This window comes from Balaenoptera physalus (genome assembly GCF_965194825.1).
Source record: "Balaenoptera physalus genome assembly, chromosome: 2".
NCBI lineage: Eukaryota > Metazoa > Chordata > Mammalia > Artiodactyla > Balaenopteridae > Balaenoptera > Balaenoptera physalus.
In genome coordinates, this window is record NC_138883.1 from 108,904,410 (window position 1) to 108,928,852 (window position 24,443).

Consider the following 24,443-nt stretch of genomic DNA (forward strand, 5'->3'; position numbering starts at 1 on the left):
CAGCCACAACGCCAAGGGCAAGGCCTGGGTTTTACCAAACCTGCTGCTGACAGCAGAACCAGACTCTGGCTTTAATCCTGTTTCTGTCTCTGAATGGCAGATCCCTTTAATGCAGTGCCTCTGTTTCCCCATCTGTCAAATGGGGCCAGGGAGATACTTGCAGCATTTCCTGTAAACAAAACCACTGCCTCTCTGGGTCTATGTGGGTGGGGAGGGGCACTGCAACGTAGCCTCACTTTACACATGGCTTACTGACCTCCATCTTCCTGACCACCTCTTTCCCCTGACCTGTCAGCTTCCTGTGGACAACACCCCCCTCCTCTAGACTAACAGTGTGGCTCACACTTCTCTATGTTTAACTAACATTGGCCCTCGGTGGGACACAGGAAAAAAACACCTAATTTCCAGGGAAAATACCAGCTGCCCAGACTATTCCCAGCCCAGTAAAACAGCTGCCAGATCTAACACAATAATGGGGGGGTGTGTAGGTGGGGGGACAGCCCTGCCCTGGCCTCACTAAGCCCAGGCTCCCAGTGAGGCTAGAACAGGATCCTGAGCCCAGCCTTCTCATTCCCACCCAACCACTCAGGGCACTCAGTGGGTGAGCAGTCCCTCTGATTCATCTTCTTTCCTCCTGCTCCTTACCAGGACCATCCTAGATCCCATTTGAAATGGAATGCCTTGAAAACACAGATCTACACAAAAACTGGTACACAAATGTTCACAGCAGCATATTCATAATAGTCCCAAAGTGGAAGCAACGTAAATATCCATCAACTGATGAGTAGGTAAACAAAATGTGGTACATCCATACAGTGGAATACTATTCAGCCATAAAAAGGAATGAAGGCGGAGAAAAAAATAAAAAGGAATGACGTACTGATACATGCTACACCGTGGATGAACCTTGAAAACATGGTGCTAAGTGAAAGATCAGTCACCAAAAACCGCAGATTATACGATTGCATTTATATAAGATATCCAGAATAGGCAAGTCCACAGAAACAGAGTAGATAAGGAGTTGCCTAGGACTAGGGGATTGTGGAGTGACTGCTAATAGGTACGGGGTTTCTTTTGGGGGTGATGAAAATGTTTTAAAATTGATTGCAGTGTTAGTTGTACAACTTTGTAAATTGTAGACTTTAAATGGGTGTATTACATGCTAGGTGACATATAAATCTCAATAAAGCGGTTTTAAATCAATAGATAAGTAAATAAATAAGTGTTTAAGAAAACTGAATGTCCCTGTTTCTCAAAGTACTGGAGAATTTCCCACCTTGCACTTTTGCTCTCATCATCTGCCCTACCTGGAAAGCCTCTGCTCAATCTCTGCCCACTGAAATCCTAGCCAGGCTTCAAAGGCTAACTCAGTCCACCTCTTCCTTGAAACCTTTCCTCAGCAGCACTGAGTCTTCCTCCCCACCCACAGACGTGAACCCTCCCTCCCCCGGGGCCCCTTCATGCTCATTGGAACCTTTCTGTTATGACAGTTGTCACACTCTCTCTTGTCCGACAGTCCTCGATGTCTGTCCTCGATGCCCTACTGGACCCTCAGCTGGAGGGAGGATTCAGGTCTTTGCATCTCCGCCCCCACAGCGCAGAGCTCAGAGGCGGCAGGTGGAGGGTGGCCCTAAAAGTTGGCTGAACTGATTCTGAATCTGCGTTGAAGACACCCCAGGTGTTCCCATCCTGAACTTCCCGGCTCCCTGGTCTCTGTGACCTCACTTCACAGTGGCTGGAAACTTTCACTCAAGTGAGTTGGATGAGGAATCCCTCCTTTTTTTTCCTTTTTTAAAAAAACAATATAATATGTTTCCTTTTGCATTTTAAAAGTGTGTTTATTCTTTTCCCCCTCTGGAGATTTCTCTCAGCTTATTTTGAAAATGTGTCAAAGTCCTTTCCCAAGGCAGGGCAACTCCTTACACTCTGCAGAAAGGAGAGTGAGGGCAGGGGGAGGTCAGGACACAGGATGCAGGCTGGGGGCCCCCTCCAGTGCCCTGACCCGGCCCTCCGGTGGCTGCCCAGGGACCCCAAGCATGCTGGCACCCCATGTGGTGAGCTGTACCCTCCCCGCTGCCCACCATCTCCTGAGCAGGGGGCTTCTCCTCCCTCCATTCCACCACGTTCCTCAGCCACCTTTTGGGAACTTCTCTCTTCCTGGGAACGGCCCTGAGGCTTCTCCCTGGGGCTGAGGGGCCCGGCCCGGGTCCTCCTGACCACCACCCAAAACCTGCTGAACAGGGCTGGGAGCCGCAGTGGACAGAGGCAGACACACTAGCCCTGGTGGGCCCCAAGACTGGGGGGCAGTAGGGACGGGGGGCAGGGACCCCACAGGAAGGAAGGAGGAACAATTGGAGGCAGGATTCTCCCAGGCATTCCTGGAGAATCCCTGGGAGAATCCCAGGAGGTTCTCCCTAAGAAGTGAGAAGCGTCCTTGCCTCGCATCCTCCCACCTCGGTGGCCCACAGTCCAGGGGAAACAGCCTCTCCACTGGCTTGTGAGAACCTCCGTGCAAGGCCACGTTTTCTCACCTGAGTCCCATCTGTCCCCTGCCCCACCCCAAGAACCTATCACACAGCAGGTGACTGCTCCCCTGCGTGGGCCACTCTCCCTGCACTGTCCCTACCCCCAACCTGGCTAATTCCTATTCACATTTCAGCAAAAATAGTACCTCCTCCAGAAAGCCACCCCTTCTCCCCACACCCGCCACTTCCCCAGTTCCCATCAAACCTTGCACTTCCCCTATTTCAGTGCTTTTCCCACTGCCTCGAGCTTGTCAGTTTACTGACCTGTCTGCCCCACTGGGCTAAGAGCTTCCCGAGGGTTTAACTCCTATCAACTACCCAAAGGTTAGCATGGAGCCTGACATCCACCAGGTGCTCAGTAAATGTTCCCCGAGTGAAGACAGGCGCCATTTAGTAAATCCCTACAATGTGCAGGTCCAGTGCTAACCAGGCACATGACATACTTTATACCTCACTGACCCTCTCACTACCTTATACGGTGGGTGTTTATCATTCCTCTTTCTTAGGAAAAGAAACCAAAACTGACAAAATACTGACTCATGGACCAGGGAGTTTAACCTCTACTTGTCCGACTCCAAAGCCTGTGCTCCTAACCACTAGACTAAATGGTCCCCCTTCCCTGCTTCTCGAGGGTCCTGGGACTCTATCCCAGGAAGAAGTGGGAATGCAGCTTGGGCCTAGCAGCCTGGGGCAAATTCGCACCCTGGCTCAGGCACAGCTATTTTCTTGCCCCGACACCTGTTTCCCATCCCAGGATGCCTTTCTTCCTGTGATGCTTTCACCCTGGTGAGCAGCCCAAGCCCCGCCCTTGGCCTGGCCCTTGTGCTGTGTCCAGAGACTCAGAAAGAAGCGTCAGGACCTCCTGGGCTGAACCTCCTCATTTCAGTGAGGAAACAGAGGTCCTGTCAAAGAGAGTCCCAAGATAGGTCTGCATAAGGTGATGGGGGTCTAGGGGTTTCAGGCTGGGAGGTGGCCCCAGTACAGCAGGAATGCTCTGCTAGGTGGCGGAGACCTGGGTCCTTGTCCCCACCTCACTCACTACTCGCAAGTTGGATCATTTGGACCAGATGCACCTTCAGCTCAGACCAGCCCTGACTGGGAGTACACAGAGGTCACAGGCTCCCTGCCACCAATGCTTCCTACTCCCTGCCCAGGCTACCAAGGAGATTCTAGGCTGGCCAGGGGATCTGGACCCCATATCTGCAGCTTCTCCGACTTTCAGCAAGGCTTCCTTCTTGCTATCCCAACCTCCAGTAATAATCTGATGAGGCAAGGAAGAAGGCAGGGACTGACATTTACTGTACATCTACCAAGGCAGGCATTGCGCTAGTGCTCTACGTCATCCTTGCAGCCACCCTGAGTGGTAGGTACTATTATCAACCCCATTCCACAGATGAGGAAACAGAGGCCTAGAATGATAAAGCATGTACCCAAGGTCCAATGGCTCATAATGGCAGAGTCAGGATGAGCTTCCCGGGAAGTCCAGCTCCTGCCCTCTCCACCACAGCACCCTATTTGGTTAAATATCTTCAGTGGTCCTACTGACCACCAGAGAAAGTCCAAATGCCCTGCCTGATATTTGAGGCATCTGAGCCTCTGCACTTTCCAGCCTCACTGCCCATCACTTGCCTGCACCTGTCCTATATCACCTCAGGGTGAGCATTACCAGGCCCAGGACGACATCTCTATTCCATCCTTTACTCTGGCTCTTCCTCTTGCCTAGAATGCCCTTCCTACTCTTTCTCACACTTTCAGAGCCTATTCCCTATCTCTGCCTCCTTTTATTCCCTTGCTTTTCAATGAAGCAGCCCCTGACCTTGTGCTCTAACCCCCTCAGCACCGAACATGCTTACGAGTGAGTGGCCCTAGTTGCAGGCTGTCTCTCGTATCATGATGCAGCTTTCCGGGGTGGTAGCCTCCTTGGGAAAATTTCAATCATTTTTAAGGTTCCTGGCATCCCCTATGGTGTCTTGCATCCTGCATGTTTCATAACAATTTGCTGATGTGAACTGAAGGAATTGGGGGCTAGTGGCTCTTCCGTTTCTGCACCATGGAGGCCCTCGACCACTAGGGGCGCCCGAGAGCACGCCTCCCCACAGCGCTGGTATAGGGCTGCATCAGGAGGGAAAAGGGACTCAGGGAGGGTCTGAAGGGTGGTCTGAGGGCAGCAAAGAGGCAGTTCCCCCAAGGGTTTGGTCTAAGCTTCTTTGCTTTCCCGCTCCCCAAACAGGGTAGGGTGGTGGAAAAGAGCCCAGGCCTGGGTATTGGGAAATTCCAATTTCAACTCCACCACCCAAGGCTGTGTGAGCTTAAGCAGGCTACTTCCTCTCTCTGGGCCTCTGTCTCCCAACTCCAAAATAGACCCTGGATGATAGCCAAAGCCTCTTCAAGCTCTAGGCCCTGTAGCTGCCAGGTGGCCCATCCTCCAAGCTGGCTGGGCCAATTCCCTCTCCTCTGGGCCCCAAGGCAGGACCCGCAAAGCCTCAGGTCTCCTGGTTCCAGGGCAGGAAGGAAAAGCAGACTGCCAAGCCAGACTGCCCTTGGGATAGTGCGAGCCCATCCACACTCCCTCACTCCTGTCATTCTCCTCCAGCTTTATTTACTTCAACCAAATACTTCACCCACACACCTGATGTCACCTCCAAAGCATGGCTGGAGGAGGGGATCACGTTTCCATAGATGCTGCCACTGCCGAGCCCAGGGCCCAGGGCATAGCCACCAGGAGATGAAATTTTCCCCACCTGTTAAAATAAAGCCACCAGCTCAGCCCATCAGGCAGACAGCTGTGGGCCAATGTGCCCTTTAGCAGCCCAGTGGATCTGGCCTGAGGCACCTACTATGGTGCCATCTGGAAGCTGATCCTCCAGGGGGCACCCTTGTCGGGTGATCCCTACTGGCCTGGTACAGCATGTCTAAGAGTCCCTGCAGGATGAAGGCAGCCTCAGGGGATCTATCAAGTAAGGTGCCAAAGACCAGAGCTTAGAGTCAGGCCTGGGTTCAAATTCTACCTCTACCTCTCACAGTGAAACCTGAGCAAAGTCATTGGACCTCTTGGAGGCTTGGTTTCCCCATCTGCAAAATGGGAACACCTACCAAGGCATACAGTGTTCTGAGAATTCAGGGAGATGGTCCATGTAAGGAGCGGTGCCCAAGGAGATTTCAGAGCAGGGTGGCTATGTTTGCTCTCTCCTTTCAGGGATGCAGCAGTGACAACAGTCATTCCTGGGAACTTTACTGAATCCCTGCTGAATCTGAAGAACATGCCCTTCGCAGACCTGCCTCCTCCCCCACTCATCTTCTGCTTCCCTCCCCCCACCCTGTTTCACCCCCAGACTCACAATGTTGGGGCTGCAAGGGACCTCAGAGACCGTTTAGTCCCTTCATGCTGCAGAGCTGCCCAGAGAAGTCAAGAAACTGCCAAGGATACCAAGCAAAGAGCAGAGCCCAAGTCTGCTGACCCTCAGCCCAGTGCCCTCTCCAGGTGCCTGCATGGCCTGCCCATCACCAGGTGAGGCTGCTCAGCTCAGCAGAGCTGGAGCCCAGCCAGGTCTGTGCTATGGGGACAAGGAAGCTGTCTAAGAACCTTCCCTGGAAATGTCAAGCACAGTCCCAGGTTATTCAGCAAGTGCTGGGCAACCTGAGAAAGCAGGGCCGCATGCTGCCAGGCCTCTGTAGGCAGGTTTCCATGGTGCTGCAGCAAATTCCCCCCCCGCCACCCCCCAGCACACTGTAGATGAGACCACAGGCAGCCCTTCCCCACCAGGCTCCAGTGTGGCCCGGGCCCAACATCCACCTTCATTGACATTCAAGGCCCTCCCACCTCTGGACAGCACACCCTCTGCTACATGCCAGCGGACCTTCATCACCTGCACCCCAACCTTCAGTTCACTCTGCTGGAATGCCTTCCTGATAAGCTTCCTCCCCTCTCACCACCCAGCTCCAACACTTCCCCACTGGAACATCTTCTGTGACCCCCTCCCCGCCAACACACACAGCTATTTGCTTCTACCCAAGGGCCTGCAAGGTACACGGACATACCTCTGGCAGAGAATCAACTGCACTACAACTACTCCCTTACATGTGCTCTCCCCACTAAGCTGAGGCCCCACAGAGGAGGACAGGGGCTTTGCCTCTTTTCCATCCCTCGCACCCAAGAGGGGCTGCAATGTAGTAGGTGCTCAGGAACGGCTTACCAGGTAAAGGAATGAAAGAATCGGCGCAGTCATATGTGCGTCTCTTGCACAACCTGCTTTTAGGGAGTCAACATAGATAATGACTAAGAGCCTTAGAACCTGGGTTCGAATCCCAGTTTTGCCATTTACCCGCAGTCTGACACCAGGCAAGTTACTTAACCTCTCTCAGCCACAGGCTTCTCACTTGTAAATTAGGAGTAACAATAAATCCTACCTCAAGAGCGTTACTAAGAGGATCAAACAAGGCATATAAAGGGGCCTGTAGCCGTTGTCATCATCTCCGTGCTTATTTTCCTGATCTTGCCGCTCCTTTCCAGAGGTCTTTATCATCTGCCTATTGAACTCTTACCCATCTTTCCAGGCCCAGTCAAAATGCTATCTTCTCCAGGAAGCATCATCTGAATACCCAGCCCAGCCCTCCTTCCTTCTCCCAGCTCCACACTCGTGCAGCAATCTTGACCTGCAGCACCAAGCACTGCCAAGACCTTTATGTGTTAGTCTTGCCTCCCCCACTAGACGGCACACTTGCTGAGGGCAGGGCCTGCTCTTCCTGTGATGCCAAAGGCACCCAATCTGAAGTTTCACGCATAGCAAAACCTACAGCACTCAGTTTACGAAGCGTTTACACACCTCTTACTTGATTCTCACTGAGGCAGGTAGTGTCATCACCCCATTTTACAGATGAAGAAGTCGAGGCTCAGAGAGGTTAAACGCTTGCCCAAGATGCCTAAATGCTTGCCCAAGATGCCTGTGTGCTCTCCCCTCTCCCATGTTGCCTCGCTTCCTCTAGCTGATGTAAGGGTGCCCACTTAGATCACCCCTGCCGGCTGGCAAAGCTGGCATTTCCATCTCGGCTCTGGTAACTCACCAGCTTGCTGGTCCAGCTCCATGTTTTTCTTTCTTTTTTTAACTGATGCGTTCCTCTTTTTTTTTTCTTTTTTTTTTGGCTGCATCAGGTCTTAGTTGTGGCACATGGGATCTTCGTTGCGGTGCACAAGCTCCAGAATGCTTGGGCTCTTCGTTGCGGCGTGGGTTTCTCTCTAGTTTCAGCGCTCTGTAGTTGTGGCGCACCAGCTCCACAGCACGTGGGCTCTGTAGTTTGCGGCATGCAGGCTCTCTAGTTGAGGCGCGCAGGCTTAGTTGCCCCGCAGCATGTGGGATCTTAGTTCCCCGACCAGGGATCGAACCCTTGTAACCTGCATTGGAAGGTGGATTCTTAACCACTGGACCACCAGGGAAGTCCCTCCAGCTCCATGTTTTTCCTAGAAAACGCACATCTTAGGGAAGGACCCCAACCCAGTTGCACTGAATTTGTTAAACCACAGCTTCTGGACATTCACTCGCGGCCTGCTCCTCTATGGGAGGCTGCTGCATGGTTCTAGAAGCCCTGCCTGGTAAAGTCAGAGAAAACCACTACCTACTGTCTCTGTGCTCTTATTGGGTAGAGGGAGGGAAATAAAAATTCACTTACAAGGCCATTCTAGGACCACTGGATTTCAGCCTTGGGCCAATCAGCAATGCTGGCTCCCTGGTCTGTGCCACACGACAACCAGCATTTGCCTTGCGCTCTCCCCACACATCACCTTATTCTTCACAGCCGCCAAGCTGTGGATGGCCGGAGCCTCCATTTAACCAGTGAGGAACCTGGGCCTGAATTCAGGCATTCTGAGCCCCAAGCTGCGCTTTGGGGCCCATCTGAGCTAGTTACCCATTGGAATCCCCTGGGGACTGTGTTAAAAATACCAAAGCAATTAAATCAACCCACCAGGAGTGAGGCTCCAGAATTGGTATTCTAAAGCAAGCTCTGCAAGAAAGTCAAAATCATACAGTGCCCAGTGTTTGGGGAACCAGCACTAAAGAGGGCCCTCTCATTGGACAGACTTGAGTTTTTTTAATAAATAAATTAACTTATTTGTTTATTTGTTTATTTATTAACTTTTGGCTGAGTTGGGTCTTCCTTGCTGCGCGCGGGCTTTCTCTAGTTGCAGTGAGCGGGGGCTACTCTTCGTTGTGGTGCTCAGGCTTCTCATTGCGGTGGCTTCTCTCGTTGTGGAGCACGGGCTCTAGGCGCGCGGGATTCAGTAGTTGTGGCGTGTGGGCTCAGTAGTTGTGGCACGTGGGCTCAGTAGTTGTGGCACACGGGATTAGTTGCTCCGCAGCATGTGGGATCTTCCTGGACCAGGGCTCGAACCTGTGTTCCCTGCATTGGCAGGTGGATTCTTAACCACTGCGCCACCAGGGAAGTCCCCAGACTTGGGTTGAACCCTACTTCTGCCCCAGGCTAGCTGTGTGACCTCGGCAAGTCATTCACCTCTCTGATCCTCGGCCCCTCATCTACAAAACGGGAATGTTAACATGGCAAAGGGTCTGAGGAGGCACAAGAAAACCTAGGAGCCTTTGAGCAACCTCCCCTTTCTATAAAATGGCCATGACCATGGAACCTCCCTCATAGGGTCGTCATGTGGATAAAAGGAGTAAACACATGCAGAGCACTCAGAGAAGAGTCTGCACATTTACTACAGCCCTCAATAAATGTTGGCTGCCATTATTATTGTTACACCACTGCTGCCACCACCACAGCCGGCCTGCAGGTAGCACTGTCCTGAAATGCTTTCACCAACAGAGTCTCAGAGAGCCGGGGGAGGGCTAACGTTGATGTCTACCGGCTCATGAGAGCCTGCTGTTAAACTTGCAGGAATGTTGTAAGCCAGTTGTTAAACTGAGCTATGTAAGAATATTATTTTAATATTAAAAATTAAATTATAGAAACTCATATTCAATTAAATTATATTTAAAATACTTAAAACTTACTACTTCCAGGACTTCCTTGGTGGCACAGTGGATAAGACTCCACGCTCCCAATGCAGGGGGCCTGGGGTTCGACCCCTGGTCAGGGAACTAGATCCCACATGTACGCCACAACTAAGGAGCCCGCCTGCCGCAACTAAGACCCCACGCAACCAAATAAATAAATAATTTTTTAAAAACTTATTACTTCCTAATTTTTATTAGGAAGTATAAATTTTTATTTCTATTACATTTTATTTCTTTATTTCTATTATATTTTATTATCTTCTATGTTCTTGAGGTTACTTAATGCCTTTTATCTCTGCATGGGGGAAATACTTCATCATGGTATGTTACTGCACCCCTCTTCCTAGCTCTAGTCAGTGTCATCAAGTTGGTGCCTTGAAACTGGCCACAGTGGGTGTATTTACACCACAGAAATCGGCAGACACTACAAATCAGGACTTGATTTCTTGATCCTAGACTTAGGAAGTTCTACAGAAAATCACTTAACAGAGATTAAACTTATAAGGGTGTCGTGTCTACAGCCATTATTTTGTGCTAGCAGAGAAAATTGAAGAAATATCTTTCAATATTCAGAAACCATTATCCAGTTCAGCAAAGAAGTCACTCATGTCATTGGCAAACAAGTAAAGTTCCAACACACGTCTTCATTGCTTCATTTTCACCTTACTTGTTAACATAAACAAAAATATCAACAAACAATCCTGTTGGAACTACACTCATTTGTCTATTGCATCCATAGGTTGGCTATTGATACAAGAGGTCAGCAAAAAACAAGGAAAGTGTTCTACGAGAATCAATTTATTTTGTGAAATTTACAAAATAAAAGTATTATATATTTTATTACTTGTAAATTATGTTATAAACCTTAATATCAGTAGACTTTATAATAATTTAGTGTGTGTGTACATATATTTGTTTATTGGAGATCCAGCTACTACCAGAACACCACTGCACAGAATCTGAGTAGACTAAGTTACTGTCTGTGCTTCCCAGATGAGGAAACTGAGGATCAGAGAAGTTAAGTAACTTATTCAAGGCCACATGACTAAGAAGTGGTGCAGCTAGGTTTTCACCCAGGTTTTTTCATGCCAAGATACCTTTCCACCACCCTTTACCACTTCCAGAATCAGGTTCTTTCACTCCTACTGAGATCAGCTGCATGGGGAGGGCTAATGGCAGAGATGTGAATGGAACCTAAAAGGTACTATTTGAACACATGATACTTCAGTGGAGGCCAGGCCTGGGCAGGGGTCCAGAGTGGAGGACCGTGGGCAGCTGGAAGTAGCAAAGAGACTCTGAGCACCTAATGGTGATGGCAAAGGTAATAAGGACAAAAGAGGAGGAGGGCACTGCTTTTTTGTCTTTGTTTCCTCATCTGTAAAATAGGGATCATGATATTTACTCCAAGCCATATCAACCTCACACAGCGTCCTGCCACGTTGGGAATCTGCCCAGCCTGCTGGTAGGAAAGCACCACCTTATTCATTACCCCTTTGGGTGCTTCCATGCCCACCTCCCTTTCTGAATCCCTTTGGAGGACAGAGAGGAATAGGGAGAAATATGGCCTCATAGGGAGGCTAGTTAAAATTCACAGCCAGCACTTGTAAGGAGTCTTAGAGTTTACAGGGACCTTTCAGAAACACTGATCTCTCCCTGGCCCCTCACTCCATTCCTGGGTGAGGAAGTGAGGGGCAATATTATCTCCACTTTCAAGGCCAGGAAAGGTCAGAGCCATGACCTCCCCAACCTTACCTAGCAGAGGTGAGACTTAAATGCAGGCTTGACCCACAATCTTCTCCTCTTTCCACTTCCCATGTGGCCTCCCGCTGTATCTCATAAAAAGCAGCTTGTTGGTTTAATGCTCCCCATTTACACATTTACTGTTATATTTCAACTCTTTCAGTTATGGCTCTCCATAGTTTAATTTTTGCCACATTTTGTTCCTTCCCTCAACCATTTAGGAGCTCTGTGTCCTCATTTCACTTCTCCTCGGGTCACCCTAGGGTGGCCCTGCAGTAGTTGATGAAGCAGCCAGGATGCATCCCTAGGGCTCTGGGCCCCCATGCTGATGCATGGGGCTGAGATGAAGAGCCCACGGGGCACATACTGAGGCTGGGGCACAAGCTAAGCTTTGGGTATGAGGAACAGGAAACAGGGTCCACCCTCAGAACATGCCAAGAGGGTAAGGAAATCAGAAAGACTTGTATAAAAGCCTCAACAGCAAAGTAAATCACTACAGAGCCCGTGTGGCCTGCTTGGGTTAGAATGTAGAGTGAAAAAAGCAGGAAAGAAAACTGTAGAAGTAGTATAGTTATAACACCTTAACACACACACACGCACGCACGCGCACACACACACACACCCTGTTTATAAAAAGCTGGAGAAAATATAACAAATGTTAATAATGATTATTTTGCAGTAGAGAGTCTGTACATAACTTCTTTGTATGTTTCTGTATTTTGTTACTTTTTATAATAGCATAAAAGACCATTGACTTCATTTTTTAAGAAAAGTTTAAGGGGTACCTTCGGTTCATTTCTTTCCCACAGTCTTATCATTACCTCCAACTGGCCTACTCTCTCCCATCCATTCTCTCTCCACTGCCAGGAGAATTTTCTTTCTAAATAAGAAATAGAATAATGTTTCTCTACCAGTTAAAGGTCTTCCACAAATTACTGTTAATTTTCTTAAGTGTGATAATGGTACTGTGGGTTGGTAGGAGACTGAACTTAATCTTGAGAGATGCTTATTGAAGTGTTTAGAGTGAAGTGTCATGATAGCTACAATTTTCTTTCCAATTATACCATAATTTTAATAAATACATACACTTGAATACTTATTTTTAAATTTTTATTAGATACTATTTTTAATTTTAAAAATCACACATATGCACATGTATGTGTGTGTGTGTATATATATATATAAAATGCTTTTTATATAAATGTAAATTTTTTTTTTCTTTTTTAAAGACAGAAAGAGGTAAAGAAAATGTGGCCAAATGTTGAATGCAGGAGGAGGGCATAATGGTGTTCATTGTATTGTTCTTCTAATTTTTTCAGACATTTTGAAATGTTTTCATAATAAAAAATGTTGAGGGGTAAAAGTCTTCTATGGCTGTGACTGCCTATACAAACTTCTGCCCTAAACTTTTACAATCTCACCCGAACCTATCTTGACAGTCAAAACTACCAAGTCTCACCTCTATTACATGCTCCAAGGTTTTAGTATGGAAATCATCTCATTCTTGTAAGATCTACTTTCAAATGCATGCACATTTTATAGCAATTAATAGAATACAAATTAATTTTTTAAGTATGAGGAATAACCTATTAGAAAGAAAAACTAAGGTAACCAGATGAGAAATTAACTGTGCAAAGGATAAATTTATGGCACAGTATAAACCTTCGGATTAACTATGCGTAAAAGGCATGATGCAAGCAAGTAAGAAATCCATACTGTTAGAATCTGGTGAAATAAAAGCTGGTGATACTCAGCTGTGCTTAGTGTCTCCTCACTGGCTAAGTTCAAGTACCAGCCCTATCATTTAGTACCTGTGTGGTCTTGGACAAGTAACTTAACCTCTCTGAATCTCAATTGCTTTATGTGTAAAAAAGTGACAATACCTTGTACCTCAGTGGGTGGCTGTGAGGATCAAATGAGAGAAGAGATGTATAAGCATGCTGTATTCTAGAAAGTACAATGTACATTTAAAGTATTATTAGTATCATTCTTATGAAAGCTTGATGAGCAGACCCCATCGCATCATGAACGTACAAACAACTCAAAGGATGATCAGGACACAGAGGAATTTGGAGTTTTGGAGTATCTTGCTCAGGAATTCACTCTTCTTAACACTGTTTACATAAACCAAAAAGTCCCTTCAGAGTTCCGGGTTCCTGGCTTGCATACAATTTCATTCAATTCTCATGGTGTGTTCTTTTTGCTTAAAATACCAGTCAGACCTGAGGGTCACCTTCCATTTCTGAATTCTCAAGTTGGATTTGGGGAAGGTAGGGGAGACACACCCATACTCAGAGGGGAAATTCCCAAATCCAAAACAACAGAAAACCACAAAAAAACACCTTCTACAAGGCCTTTGTGTGGGATCACGTACTAGGGTGAGGTCCCTGGGTGGTGCTGAGCCCCATTTCCTGGTATCCATCCTCCAGATGGCACACTGAATGATACCCAGGATGAGGGGCAGTCAGTAGCAGTGTCACGTCCATTTTTGTAAACACAGGGCAACATCATCTACCTGCACCCCCTCTACCTACCCACACCAGCGGGCCTGTCTGTGGTGAATTTACACCACACACTAGGATGGTATTCATTCTGCTGAGGCAGAGAGGTTACCCCTTGGAAGTGAGTGTTTCTTAATGAGAGTCATGGGTAGATTTTATTTTAGCTGGCCTCGGCACCAGTCTCACTGCAGCCATCTCCCCATAGATGGTGGACCCTTGGAAGGCAGGTACCATACCTTACTGATGCTTGTCACTCTACCCCTTGGTGTACAATAGTCCCTCAATAAATGCCACATCACTGAATTGAAATCTGCCTGCCACCTCTTTTGCATTTTCCAGATGATATCCACACATGCATTTGTCTTACTAAACCATTCATTCCTTCATTCACTCATTCATTCAACAATGAGTAACTCATGTGTCAGGCACTGCGCTAGAGACAAGAGCAGAAAGTGATGCCCGGTGATAAATGCTGTCAGTGGAAGTCTATACAGGGGGCAAGATAATCAGGGAAGCAGGTTGGTTCTCAGTTATGCTTTGGCAGGCATGGGAAAGGCTTGCTTACCCGAGGAAATAGCATTTCTCCTGGGCCTGGAGGATGAGCAGGAAGTCCATAGGCAGAGAAAAGGAAGACTAGCAGCTTCCTGGATTTGAACAGCATGAACAGAGAAGAGGGGCCAGGACATGTATCTGTCATCCTGGTGCCTGGGGCTAGTGTTTTGGAGTGGGGAAAGGTAGATGAGGCCAGAATCAGGGCTCAGGCAGTTTAAGAAAGACCTGAATGTCATGCTGAGAAGGGGTTCTTTTGTCCTATGGGTGACAAGGATCTGTCACAGATTTCTGGGCAACAGCATGCTGTGATCTGTTTTAACCAAGGCTGTTTATTGTACATTAATTTTTCCATTCATCTGCTCTCTGCCACAAGGTTGGGAGTGTGTCATAAGCAGGGATAGAGCCTTACCATTCCAGCACAATGGCTGACACAGGAGGAGAGGTCATTCCTAGTCCAAAGGCAGGCCAGAGAGCTGATCCTCCTCCAACACCTGCTCCTTCCAGCTGGAAGGTGAGCGTGGAGAACAGGTCATGAGCAGGGGCGTGGAGATAACAATGGTGACTGTGCTCATGGGGCAGCCGAGCGAGCCTGACTCACTTGGCAAGGAGTAACAGAATACAAGAGGAGGGGAAAGCAGAGGTCCCTCGTGGAGAAGGAAAATCAGGAAGAGAAATGTATTCATATAAAATGAATTTTATATGGTGGGAAACAACATGGAACCAAGAAGTCCCCTCTAAGCTACCAGCTGGACCTTCTGCATGATCCCTCCAGCTGGCAGGAAGAGAAATGTATTCATATAAAATGAATTTTATATGGTGGGAAACAACATGGAACCAAGAAGTTCCCTTAAGCTACCAGCTGGACCTTCTGCATGATCCCTCCAGCTGGCAGGAAGTTCCAGCCAAGGGGAACACATACCCACATTCTGGCTCCAGGAAGCGTCTAGTCAATCATGAGGTAATCCCACTGAGTTCCAGCTACTCATCACTTCTGAAGTTGCCCAGCTGGGCCTGGGCCAAGGGACCCACGGGTAGGGGAGTCAGCAGGCTTCTTGCCCATGCCCCTCTAAGGATACAAGGCAGGGCAGGGGTCAGCAGTATCCTCAACCTACCTGCATCCAGGGGAAACCCAGACTGTCTCCAGGTTGTGCAAAACGTCCAGATTGAGCCCAGGAGCCAGACAAGATCGCCCACCAGCAGCCCCACCTAGCAACCAATCTCAGCTCTCTGCTGGGCAATTTAGAATTGCACTAGCAGGCTTCGTTTTCCTAGTCTATCAGGGCCCAAAACACTGTAACAGGAGGTGTGTTTTCTTTTCCTCTGTTCTGGGAAGGGAAATAACAATACCAGCTACTATTACAGAGGACCTATCTGGTATCCAGAACTTAATGCTGCTTCTCTCTCATTTTTACAACTCTAACAGGTAAGCATTATCATTTGTGTTAAAGCTGAAAAACGGAGGTTCAGTTGTTTCCTGGTACACGGTAGAGTGAGGGTGAAACCCTGACCGGGCTATAACTCCCCCACCTCAGCAAGCTGCCAGAGAAGCCAACCGTACAGCATGAACGTGCTCTAGTCATCGGGGCCTGTGGACTCCACGCGCCTGCCTCTACCAGCCCCATGAGAGAAAAGACAAAGGAGGCCATTCTGAGGCCAGCCTCCTGGAGCCAGCAAAGGCATAGAAAATAAGTCAACTACCCATAGCATTATCAGGAAGGAGACACACGTGCGATCCAGGTAGCCCGTTTCCTGCTTGGTGTATTAATACCCTGAGGTCCAAAGCCCTGCCCAGGCCACACACTCCTCAGTGACCCTGACTTTCACCCCGTGACACCTGAGCGAGACTCTGCAAGATGTCTTCTATTGGAGGAATTCAAAATACTGTGACAATCTGGCCTAAGGAGGGGAGACTCACAGCAGGTCGCCCCAGGGGGCACAGTAAGAGCTGGGGTGGGATCCCTCTATGGGACATAAGCCCACACCCTGATGCAGCCTCTGAGACCACAAGACACCATACCCTCTCTGGGCCAGCCCTGCCAGCCAGAGCTTGGGTGTCGTCCTGGATTCTGCCCTCCCCCTCATCTCCCCCATCTAATTAGGCACCTAATCAGTCCTCAGAGCAACCTCTATAAAAGGTCTTGACTCCATCCCCTCCTCAAATTAGTTTGGCACTTGCACATCCCACCCAGATTACCGTCCCCATTCTATCCGTGCTCCCAGTCGGAGGGCTCTTTCTGAAAGACACATCTGCTCGCCTCATCTCCCTGCTCATCTGGCCCATATCTCTCAGTGTAAAGTTCAACGGCCTTGGCTTAGCTCCCATGGCCTGTGTCTGCCTCCTGCTCTCCTCCCGGCTTCTCCATTCAGCACATTCACCCTTTGCCTGTACTATCCTGAACGCACTGTGCTATTTCAGGACCATGTACCTGCTGGCCTCACTTCCTTAGAAGGCTCTTCCCCTCTGATAACTCCTGGCAGTCCTTCAAAACTCAATCCAAATACCACCTCTTCCAGGAAGCCCCCTCTCGGATACCCCAGTCTGGCTTAGATGGCTTCTCATTTAGACTCCCAGCCCCCCAGTACTTCCCTCTATCACAGCACTTAGAGTTGTTGATCTCTCTTTTATGATTCCTGCACAAGTTCCTGGAAAAGAGGAACTAAGCTCAAACAAGGCCTCAGTTGATTTTGTACCTGTAGCAACACGCAGGCACCCAGCACAATGCTTGAAACACAACAGGAATTTCTGGATAGAAAAATCAGTGGGTCGGACTCCCCTGGTGGCGCAGTGGTTAGGAATCCGCCTGCCAATACAGGGGACACGGGTTTGATCCCTGTTCTGGGAAGATCCCACATGCCGCGGAGCTACTAAACCCGTGCGTCACAACTACTGAGCCTGCGCTCTAGAGCCCGCGAGCCACAACTACTGAAGCCTGCGCACCTACAGCCCGTGCTCCGCAACAAGAAAAGCCACCGCAATGAGAAGCCCGCGCACCACAACGAAGAGTAGCCCCCTCTCACTGCGACTAGAGAAAGCCCGCAAGCAGCAACAAAGACCCAATGCAGCCAAAAAAAGAAAGAAAAAAAAAAAAATCAGTGGGTCTCCTCCTCAATAAACGGGTCCCTCTGATTACAGGTTGGGGGATCTTGATGCTTCAGGTGACTGTAAAGGCTCATCAGCCTACGCAGCTGAGCTCAGCTACTATGGGAACTGATCCTTCTACTCTGTCCACACTCTTCCTGTGTGCAGTCCTGTGTGGTCACAGTGAACTTTCTCGACCCTGAATACCAGTTACCACAAACGATCAATGGCCCCTGGAATCAGTTTTATGGCCACAGTAAGGGGCGGGGTGGGGGATTGCAGCCAGTGGTCACTGGGCTCTAAGATTTATAACCTCTGGTCAAAGGATGCTGGACGCTGTGCCGGGTCCAGAGAGCCAGGCAACCTCAGCAGTATTCATCTGAATGCGTCTAGCTCTGCCCGCTCAGGAGTTAGCTCTTGGTTACTGAAAAGTTCAGTCTTGTGCAATGGGTTTGGTTTCAAGTTTCCTGTCATTGGCTTACTTATTTAAAAACTACACCCTATGTATTCCCTGAAAGAGATAAGGTGTCAGTGGTCTGATTCAGAAGCTTCTTGCCATCAGCCCCTATGTGAAGAAAACCTTACCTGAGAAATGAAACTCAGGAGGGGGACACTCCCGTGGCATCATTTCCTTCCCAGGAGCTCAGAGTTTTCAACTGTAAGATGAGGGAGGAAGGCCTAGTGGGCGCTGACCCCTCCTGGCAATGACATTGGGAGAGACTGGGCCCATTCTTCCTAACCTGATTCTTTTCCCTTTCCCCCCCACCCCACTGACCTTGAGATCAAAGTGAGCAATTTTCTTGGCATGAAGGTAGTTCACCCCTTCCAGGATCTGCTTAATGAAGCTGGTGGCCTCCTCCTCACTCAGGGACTCCTTCTGGGCCAGGAAGTCGAAGAGTTCTCCTCCGGACACTCTGCAAGACACCGGTAAGGAGGGCCCAGGCCCAGTCAGCCCTGTGTGTCCTGAGCCCAAGCCCATGCGTGCAACCCCTGACCCTGTCCCCAGGCACCGTGCTTAGCAGAATCCCCTCACTCATCTCTGGGGCTCTATCCAGCCAGCACAGGGACTGACTTTCCTTCTATTTCTACTTGCTGTGTTCCTCCCTTTGGATGACAAGGGCAGAAACCACCCTTAGGGTGTCACCAGAAGGGTCTCTGCTCACACTCTAGGCCCAGGTCCCTTGTTACCCTAGGTGCTACCCCTCCCCAACACATGACTCAAGTGACAGAGGACAGAAACAAGTGCTGTGGGATGACAAAGAGGAACATATGCTGGGCCAGAAGCTGGAGACTTAGGTTCCAGTCCGGCCCTGCTACTGGCTTTGGACAGCTCACTCCCCTGTCCCCTCCAGGCAGGCCTCAGTTTCCTCACCTGCAAAATGAGCAGACTGATCAAGATGGTTCCCAAAGCCCCTTTCTTTCATCTTATAACAGATGACCTCTCAAAGACATGTCCCTAACTTAAACATCAAGACCCATTAATTATGTTCATCTGTAAAAACTCTAAAATACTGCTTTTGTCCTCACATTCTACGCTCCTGCACCCTATGGTTGATGTGGCAGGAATAGAGAGACCCATGGAGCAAAAAGACTAGTTTCCAGTTTTATCTGAATTGGGGATTTATGGTTGCCAGATAAAATGGGAGATTTTTGTTTGCTAAATCTGGCAGTCCTACTGGGCTTGTCTGGCCTCTGACAGATGCTGGAGTATCCAGCCGACACGTGCTTCTCTGGAGCTGCAACATAGCCAAGGGTCACCCCAGGAAAAGATCTCAGGAAAGGATCTGGGCCAGAGAGTCCAGGAACTCAGGACCACCTGGAAAACTTGTTTAAAATGCAGATTTCCGGGTCCTACCACAGACCCTACCAAATTAGATTCTCTAGCAGCAAGGCCTCAGAACCTGTATTTTTATAATAACAGCAACATAGTAATGGTAATTAATATTCACTGAATACTTACTCTGTGCATAATGTATACTTTTTGTACATTATCTCATTTAATCATCACAATACCCTATGAGCTAAAGTACAATACTATTAGTTTCCTATTTCACAGTTGAAGAGACAGAGGCTCAGAGAGGTTAAGTCACTTGCCCAAGGTCAAACAGCCTGTAAGTGGTAGAATCAGGATTCAAACCCAGGCAGAATGACTCTCAACCACTATATCACAGAGTGTCCTCCGATGATTTTCATATGGCCAGAATGGCTTCTGTCCCAGTTTTGGGACTCATTCACTCCCTGCCACCTAATCCATCCTAAATAAAGAGCCTCAAAATCTTTTTTCCTTTCTTTAAAAGTGTCCAGAAGCATACATGGACCCACTCATCAATCTTAGCATCATGAAAAACAGAACAACTGAACACAATGTCATACAATAGGAAGTACACAGCAACACCTACAAAGTATTGCAACTTAAAAAACTGAACCTAAATCTGCTTAAGCCTCTTGTTCAGTGCTATTGACAGAACTCTGCAGTGATGGAAATATTCTCTCTATATGCTGTCCAATATAGCAGCCACTAGTCACATATGGCTAGTGAGGATTTGAAATACGGCTAGTGCAACTGAGGAACTGACTTTTAAATTTTAATTCATTTTAATTCAAAAACTGAAGTGGTGTAAAATATTCTCCTTTAAATACAACTTTATTTTTTTGGCAGGATTGCACTCTAACCATTGCATTGCAAATGAACTGAAATGTGCTGTAAGTGTAAGATACACACTGGGTTTTGAAGACATAGGATGAGAAAAAGAATGTAAACTATCTCATTAATGAGTTTTACAGTGATCACATGTTCAAATGATAATATTTTGTATATATTGAGTCAAATAAAAAATATTATTAAAACTAATTTACCTAGTTCTTTTTACTTCTTATTCAATATGGCTGCTGGAAAATCTGGCATTTCCATTACATATGTGGTTTGCACTATATTTCTACTGAACATCACCAGTAGGAAGGGTATCTTGTTTAGGTCTAACTATAGGTTTCAGGAAATACAGGACATAGAGGAACAAATTAAACAACACCATGAGGAAGGGATAACCAGACTGTGAGACAATCAACAGAAACCAGACTATGAGACAATCAACAGGACAAATGACCTAATCCTCTCAACAAATCAATGGCATCAAAAAAGGGAGGGAGGGCTTCCCTGGTGGCACAGTGGTTAAGAATCCGCCTGCCAATGCAGGGGACATGGGTTCGATCCCTGATCCGGGAAGATCCTACACGCCACGGAGCAACTAAGCCCGTGTGCCACAACTACTGAGCCTGCACTCTAGAGCCCGCGAGCCACAACTACTGAAACCCGCAAGCCTAGAGCCCATGCTCTGCAACAAGAGAAGCCACCGCAATAAGAAGCCTGTGCACTGCAACGAAGGGTAGCCCCTGCTCGCCACAACTAGAGAAAGCCCGCGCACAGCAACAAAGACACAACAACTCAGCCAAAAATAAATAAATAAATAAATAAATAAATAAATAAATAAATTTAAAAGGGAGGGAGGGAGAACTGCCATAGAATAAGAGACATGGGAGACAAAAGAACCAGACACAGCATGTGGACTTCCCTCATTTGGATGCTAATTCAAATAAAACAACCGTAAAAAGGTATCTTTGGGTCCATCAGGAATATCACTATGGACTGGAGTGTAGACAGCCTTGGTGGTCTGGGGCCTGGCTGGCTGGATAATTCTGTCAGGTGTGATAAATCCATGGTGGCTGCATTTTAAAAACTGCAGTCAATGAGAGATGCATACTAAAGTGTTTGTATGTAAAATGACATGATGTCTGAGGTTTGCTTTAAAGTACTGCAGCAAACAAACAGATGGAGTGGGGGAAGTAGGATTTAATGTAAAACAAGACTGGCAAAATGGTGATAATGTGAAGCTGGGGGATGTGCCTATGAGGGTTCTTACATCCTTCTCTCTACTTCTGTATATGTTTGAAATCCTCCATAATAAGAGGCTAACAGTAAACGTCTAGGGAAGCAAACTCCTCGCTCTCCCTCAGTGACCCCTGCACAGAAACCATCATCACTTGGAAGTTCTTCCCTAACAGATGAGGAGATCAAGCCCAGAGGAGGGGAAGTGGCCATGCAAGGTCTCCTAGCAAGAGAGTGCATGGTCAAGACCATGTCCAAGTCCCAGACCCCAGTCCAATACCATGCACCATATCATTGTTGGGGGTGGTAGTGTTGGAAGAGGGCTTGGTTTTGAGTTTATTTAGATTCGCCACCTGTGTGATGTGCTTCCCCAAGCATTCTCTCACTTGAGACTCACATCCGCCCTGAGGGGTAGATGGAACTTCCGTCCTGGTTTCCCAAACAAGGAAACTGGGGCCCCAAGAGAGCAGTGACTTGCCCAAGGTGACACAGCTAGTAAGTGGCAGAACCAGGATTTAGATCCAGATCTTCTCAATCCCGGTGCACCACGTGTTCCTCTCACCACACTCTACCCATACTATAAAGCTCGAGTTGCTGATGCAAAAAAGAAAACCCAAAGCTACTCCAAGCCCTAGGCTGTCATCTGCCATCCCTGTCCAGCTGCATCCGTGCCCTCACACACTGGGCTGTCACTGTCTGGCTGGCTCTCTCCCCAGCTAGATTACCTTTGCTTCCACAGCACCTTGTGCAAGACATTCAAGAGAAGGTGGGCAAATAAAAAAAAACAAAGGAAAGAAGTAAGACATTTAAAATATCAGCATGGCACAGAATATTCTGTATCATACAGAAGTGAAGTCTTGGCATTTGCAAGAGACCTGTCGGGAGCCTTCTGCAAATTTTCAAATCCACAGTGTCCCTCAGGAACACAAGGACCTAGCCCAGTCCTTGTTTTTATACTTCCAGCCTTGCTGGGTCGTGCAAGGCTGTGACCTTGGGCATATCCTGCCCTTCCTACCTTAAACAGAACGCTGAGTAAATGTAAAAGAACTTCATGATAATGTGGATGTGTTCTGTCACCCAAAATTACTGATGTAAAGGCCCAGGCAGGGTGAGGACTTTGGGGGACAGTAATCAGCTGTTCTGTTTGAAGGTGTGATCTGGGCAGGAGACGGGGTGAGACATGATCTCCTTTGGACGAAGAGGGGGACAGCCATGGTGACCCTTAGAATCGTCCCCAGAGACTTGGAAACGTGGGAGGCTGATGAGCCTGTCGGGTATCTGTCCCAGCCCTGGACACTCAGGCCAGGGACCCTCACATCAATCCTCAGGCACCTGTTCTCAAGGCCATCAAGGAGCCTGGGTTTTGTTTCTACCCCCAAACCTAGTTTCTCCCAAGGGCTTCTCAGCCCCAAGATCTCTGCCATGGAGTCATCCCCACTCCACCCAAGCTTCTCTCCTCTCACACCCCTAAACAATTTGACTTAAAGAGGAAAAGCAAAACCTAACAGCCAGCCTCTGCTCTCCTCCAGTGTCCCCAGGACCAGTCGCCTTCCTGCTAATCTGACCCTTGCCTCCTTCCTCCCTGCAGTTTGATCTGGCTGCTAGAAACGCTTTTCAGAACTCTTTCAAAAGCAACCAACCATTTTTGGGAGTTGAGTGCTCAAATGACCTGTGTAGGCAGTGATTTGGGAAGGATGCTGCCAGAGCTGTTGGGGCCCAGAAAGCTGGACTCAATTCAAGGCCTGGGAAGCATTGCCGCCACCTTGGAGCGCTCTGTCAGGCCCTGCTCTGGTATGCTCCCGCCGCTGTATTGCTTTCCACAGCTTGGAGTCAGGGAGGCCCCAGAGAGGTCAGGGGCCTGGGATGGGAGGGCTGCCCAACCCTCCCAGGGCAGACGTACATTTTTCAGAGCCAGCTCCACATGTGGCATGAGTTAATCCACTGAGAGTTTGAAAATATTCTTTACCCCCTACAGAAGTCAACTTACTGCATGGACAACTCAATCCTTCCCAACCCTGCCATCACCAGTCCTGACGAGAGGCAGCTGCTGCATAGGCGATCATGGACAGGGTAATAACAGCTGAAGGGGACTTAAATCAGGGTTGGGAATGTCCTCTGAGCACTGGCTACTTCAGCTGAAGCAGGAGGAAGGCCTGCACTAGACAACAGTGCTGAGAGGTAGATCCATCCACAAACCCTGCAAATATCAACTGAGCAGGTGGGCTCTGACACCCGTGTTTAAGTACCAGGCAAACCCACTAGCCTAGCAGGGCACAGTGAGGACCAGGAGGCCAAAGGCTCCTAAGCAGCCCAACAGAGGTCACCAAGTCCAAACATAAAAGCCCATGAAAAGCCCTTCTCTCCTGGAAGGTCCTCCTCTCAGACCCTGGTCACACAAGACTGAGGCACTGTCTTAGCAATCCCTAGCTCCATAGCCAGGCACCCTGAGACAATGAGGCAGCTTAAAAGTAAAGGAGGAGACAGAGAAACTACAAACAGACAGAACTTCACAAACACAGCAGCTCACAGGAGCACCAGTGTGACAACTGATGTCACGGGCGGTGACAGCTCACAAGAAGAGGGCATGTAACTCTTGGTTAGCCATGAAGCCTGCGGGGAGAAACAGGGACATCTCAAGAGCATCCCAGACCCCAACTCCTGGGGTTCTACAAACAGGGAGTAACAGACAACTTCCCCAGCAATGACAGAAATGCCAATTAAAATGACAGAAAAGTATCATAACTGTAAAAGACAATAATGAACACTGCTTTAAAACAAATGACCCAGGGCTGGCAAGGCTGCAGGCAGAAAGAAACGCTCCCATGTTCCAGGTGGTACTGGTTAACCTGTCCTATGAAAGTGAGGATGCCAAGAGCCCTAAAAATGTCAGCCCGATTGCCCCATTCCTGAGGATCTGTCTAAAAAAATTAATCCAAAAGAAAAGGGGGAAAACACAGGAAGAAAGTTGTTTTATGGCAGTAATATATGTAATGGTTAAAAGCTGGAAATTAAAACACCAAATGTCCAACAACAGGGAGATACGGGTATGTAATTTAATGAAACATGATATAGTCAGTTAAAAGAGAAAGAGCTATTCATGGCATTATGTTAACTGGGGGAAAAGTAGAGCAGGAAATTGTACAAGTACAATGATTG

At 48.2% G+C, this 24,443-nt stretch overlaps 1 protein-coding gene across 3 annotated transcripts in view; it reads right to left on the reverse strand.

Moving 5' to 3' along the window:
* Window positions 1-24,443, reverse strand: part of DAPK2 (death associated protein kinase 2) — a 122,574-nt gene that overhangs the window by 26,601 nt on the left and 71,530 nt on the right. For all 3 annotated transcript variants that reach the window (XM_082447195.1, XM_082447193.1, XM_082447194.1), the window contains exon 4: window positions 18,180-18,318. In XM_082447195.1, coding sequence (XP_082303321.1) covers window positions 18,180-18,318 — 139 coding nt within the window. The remainder of the gene's footprint in view (window positions 1-18,179; window positions 18,319-24,443) is intronic.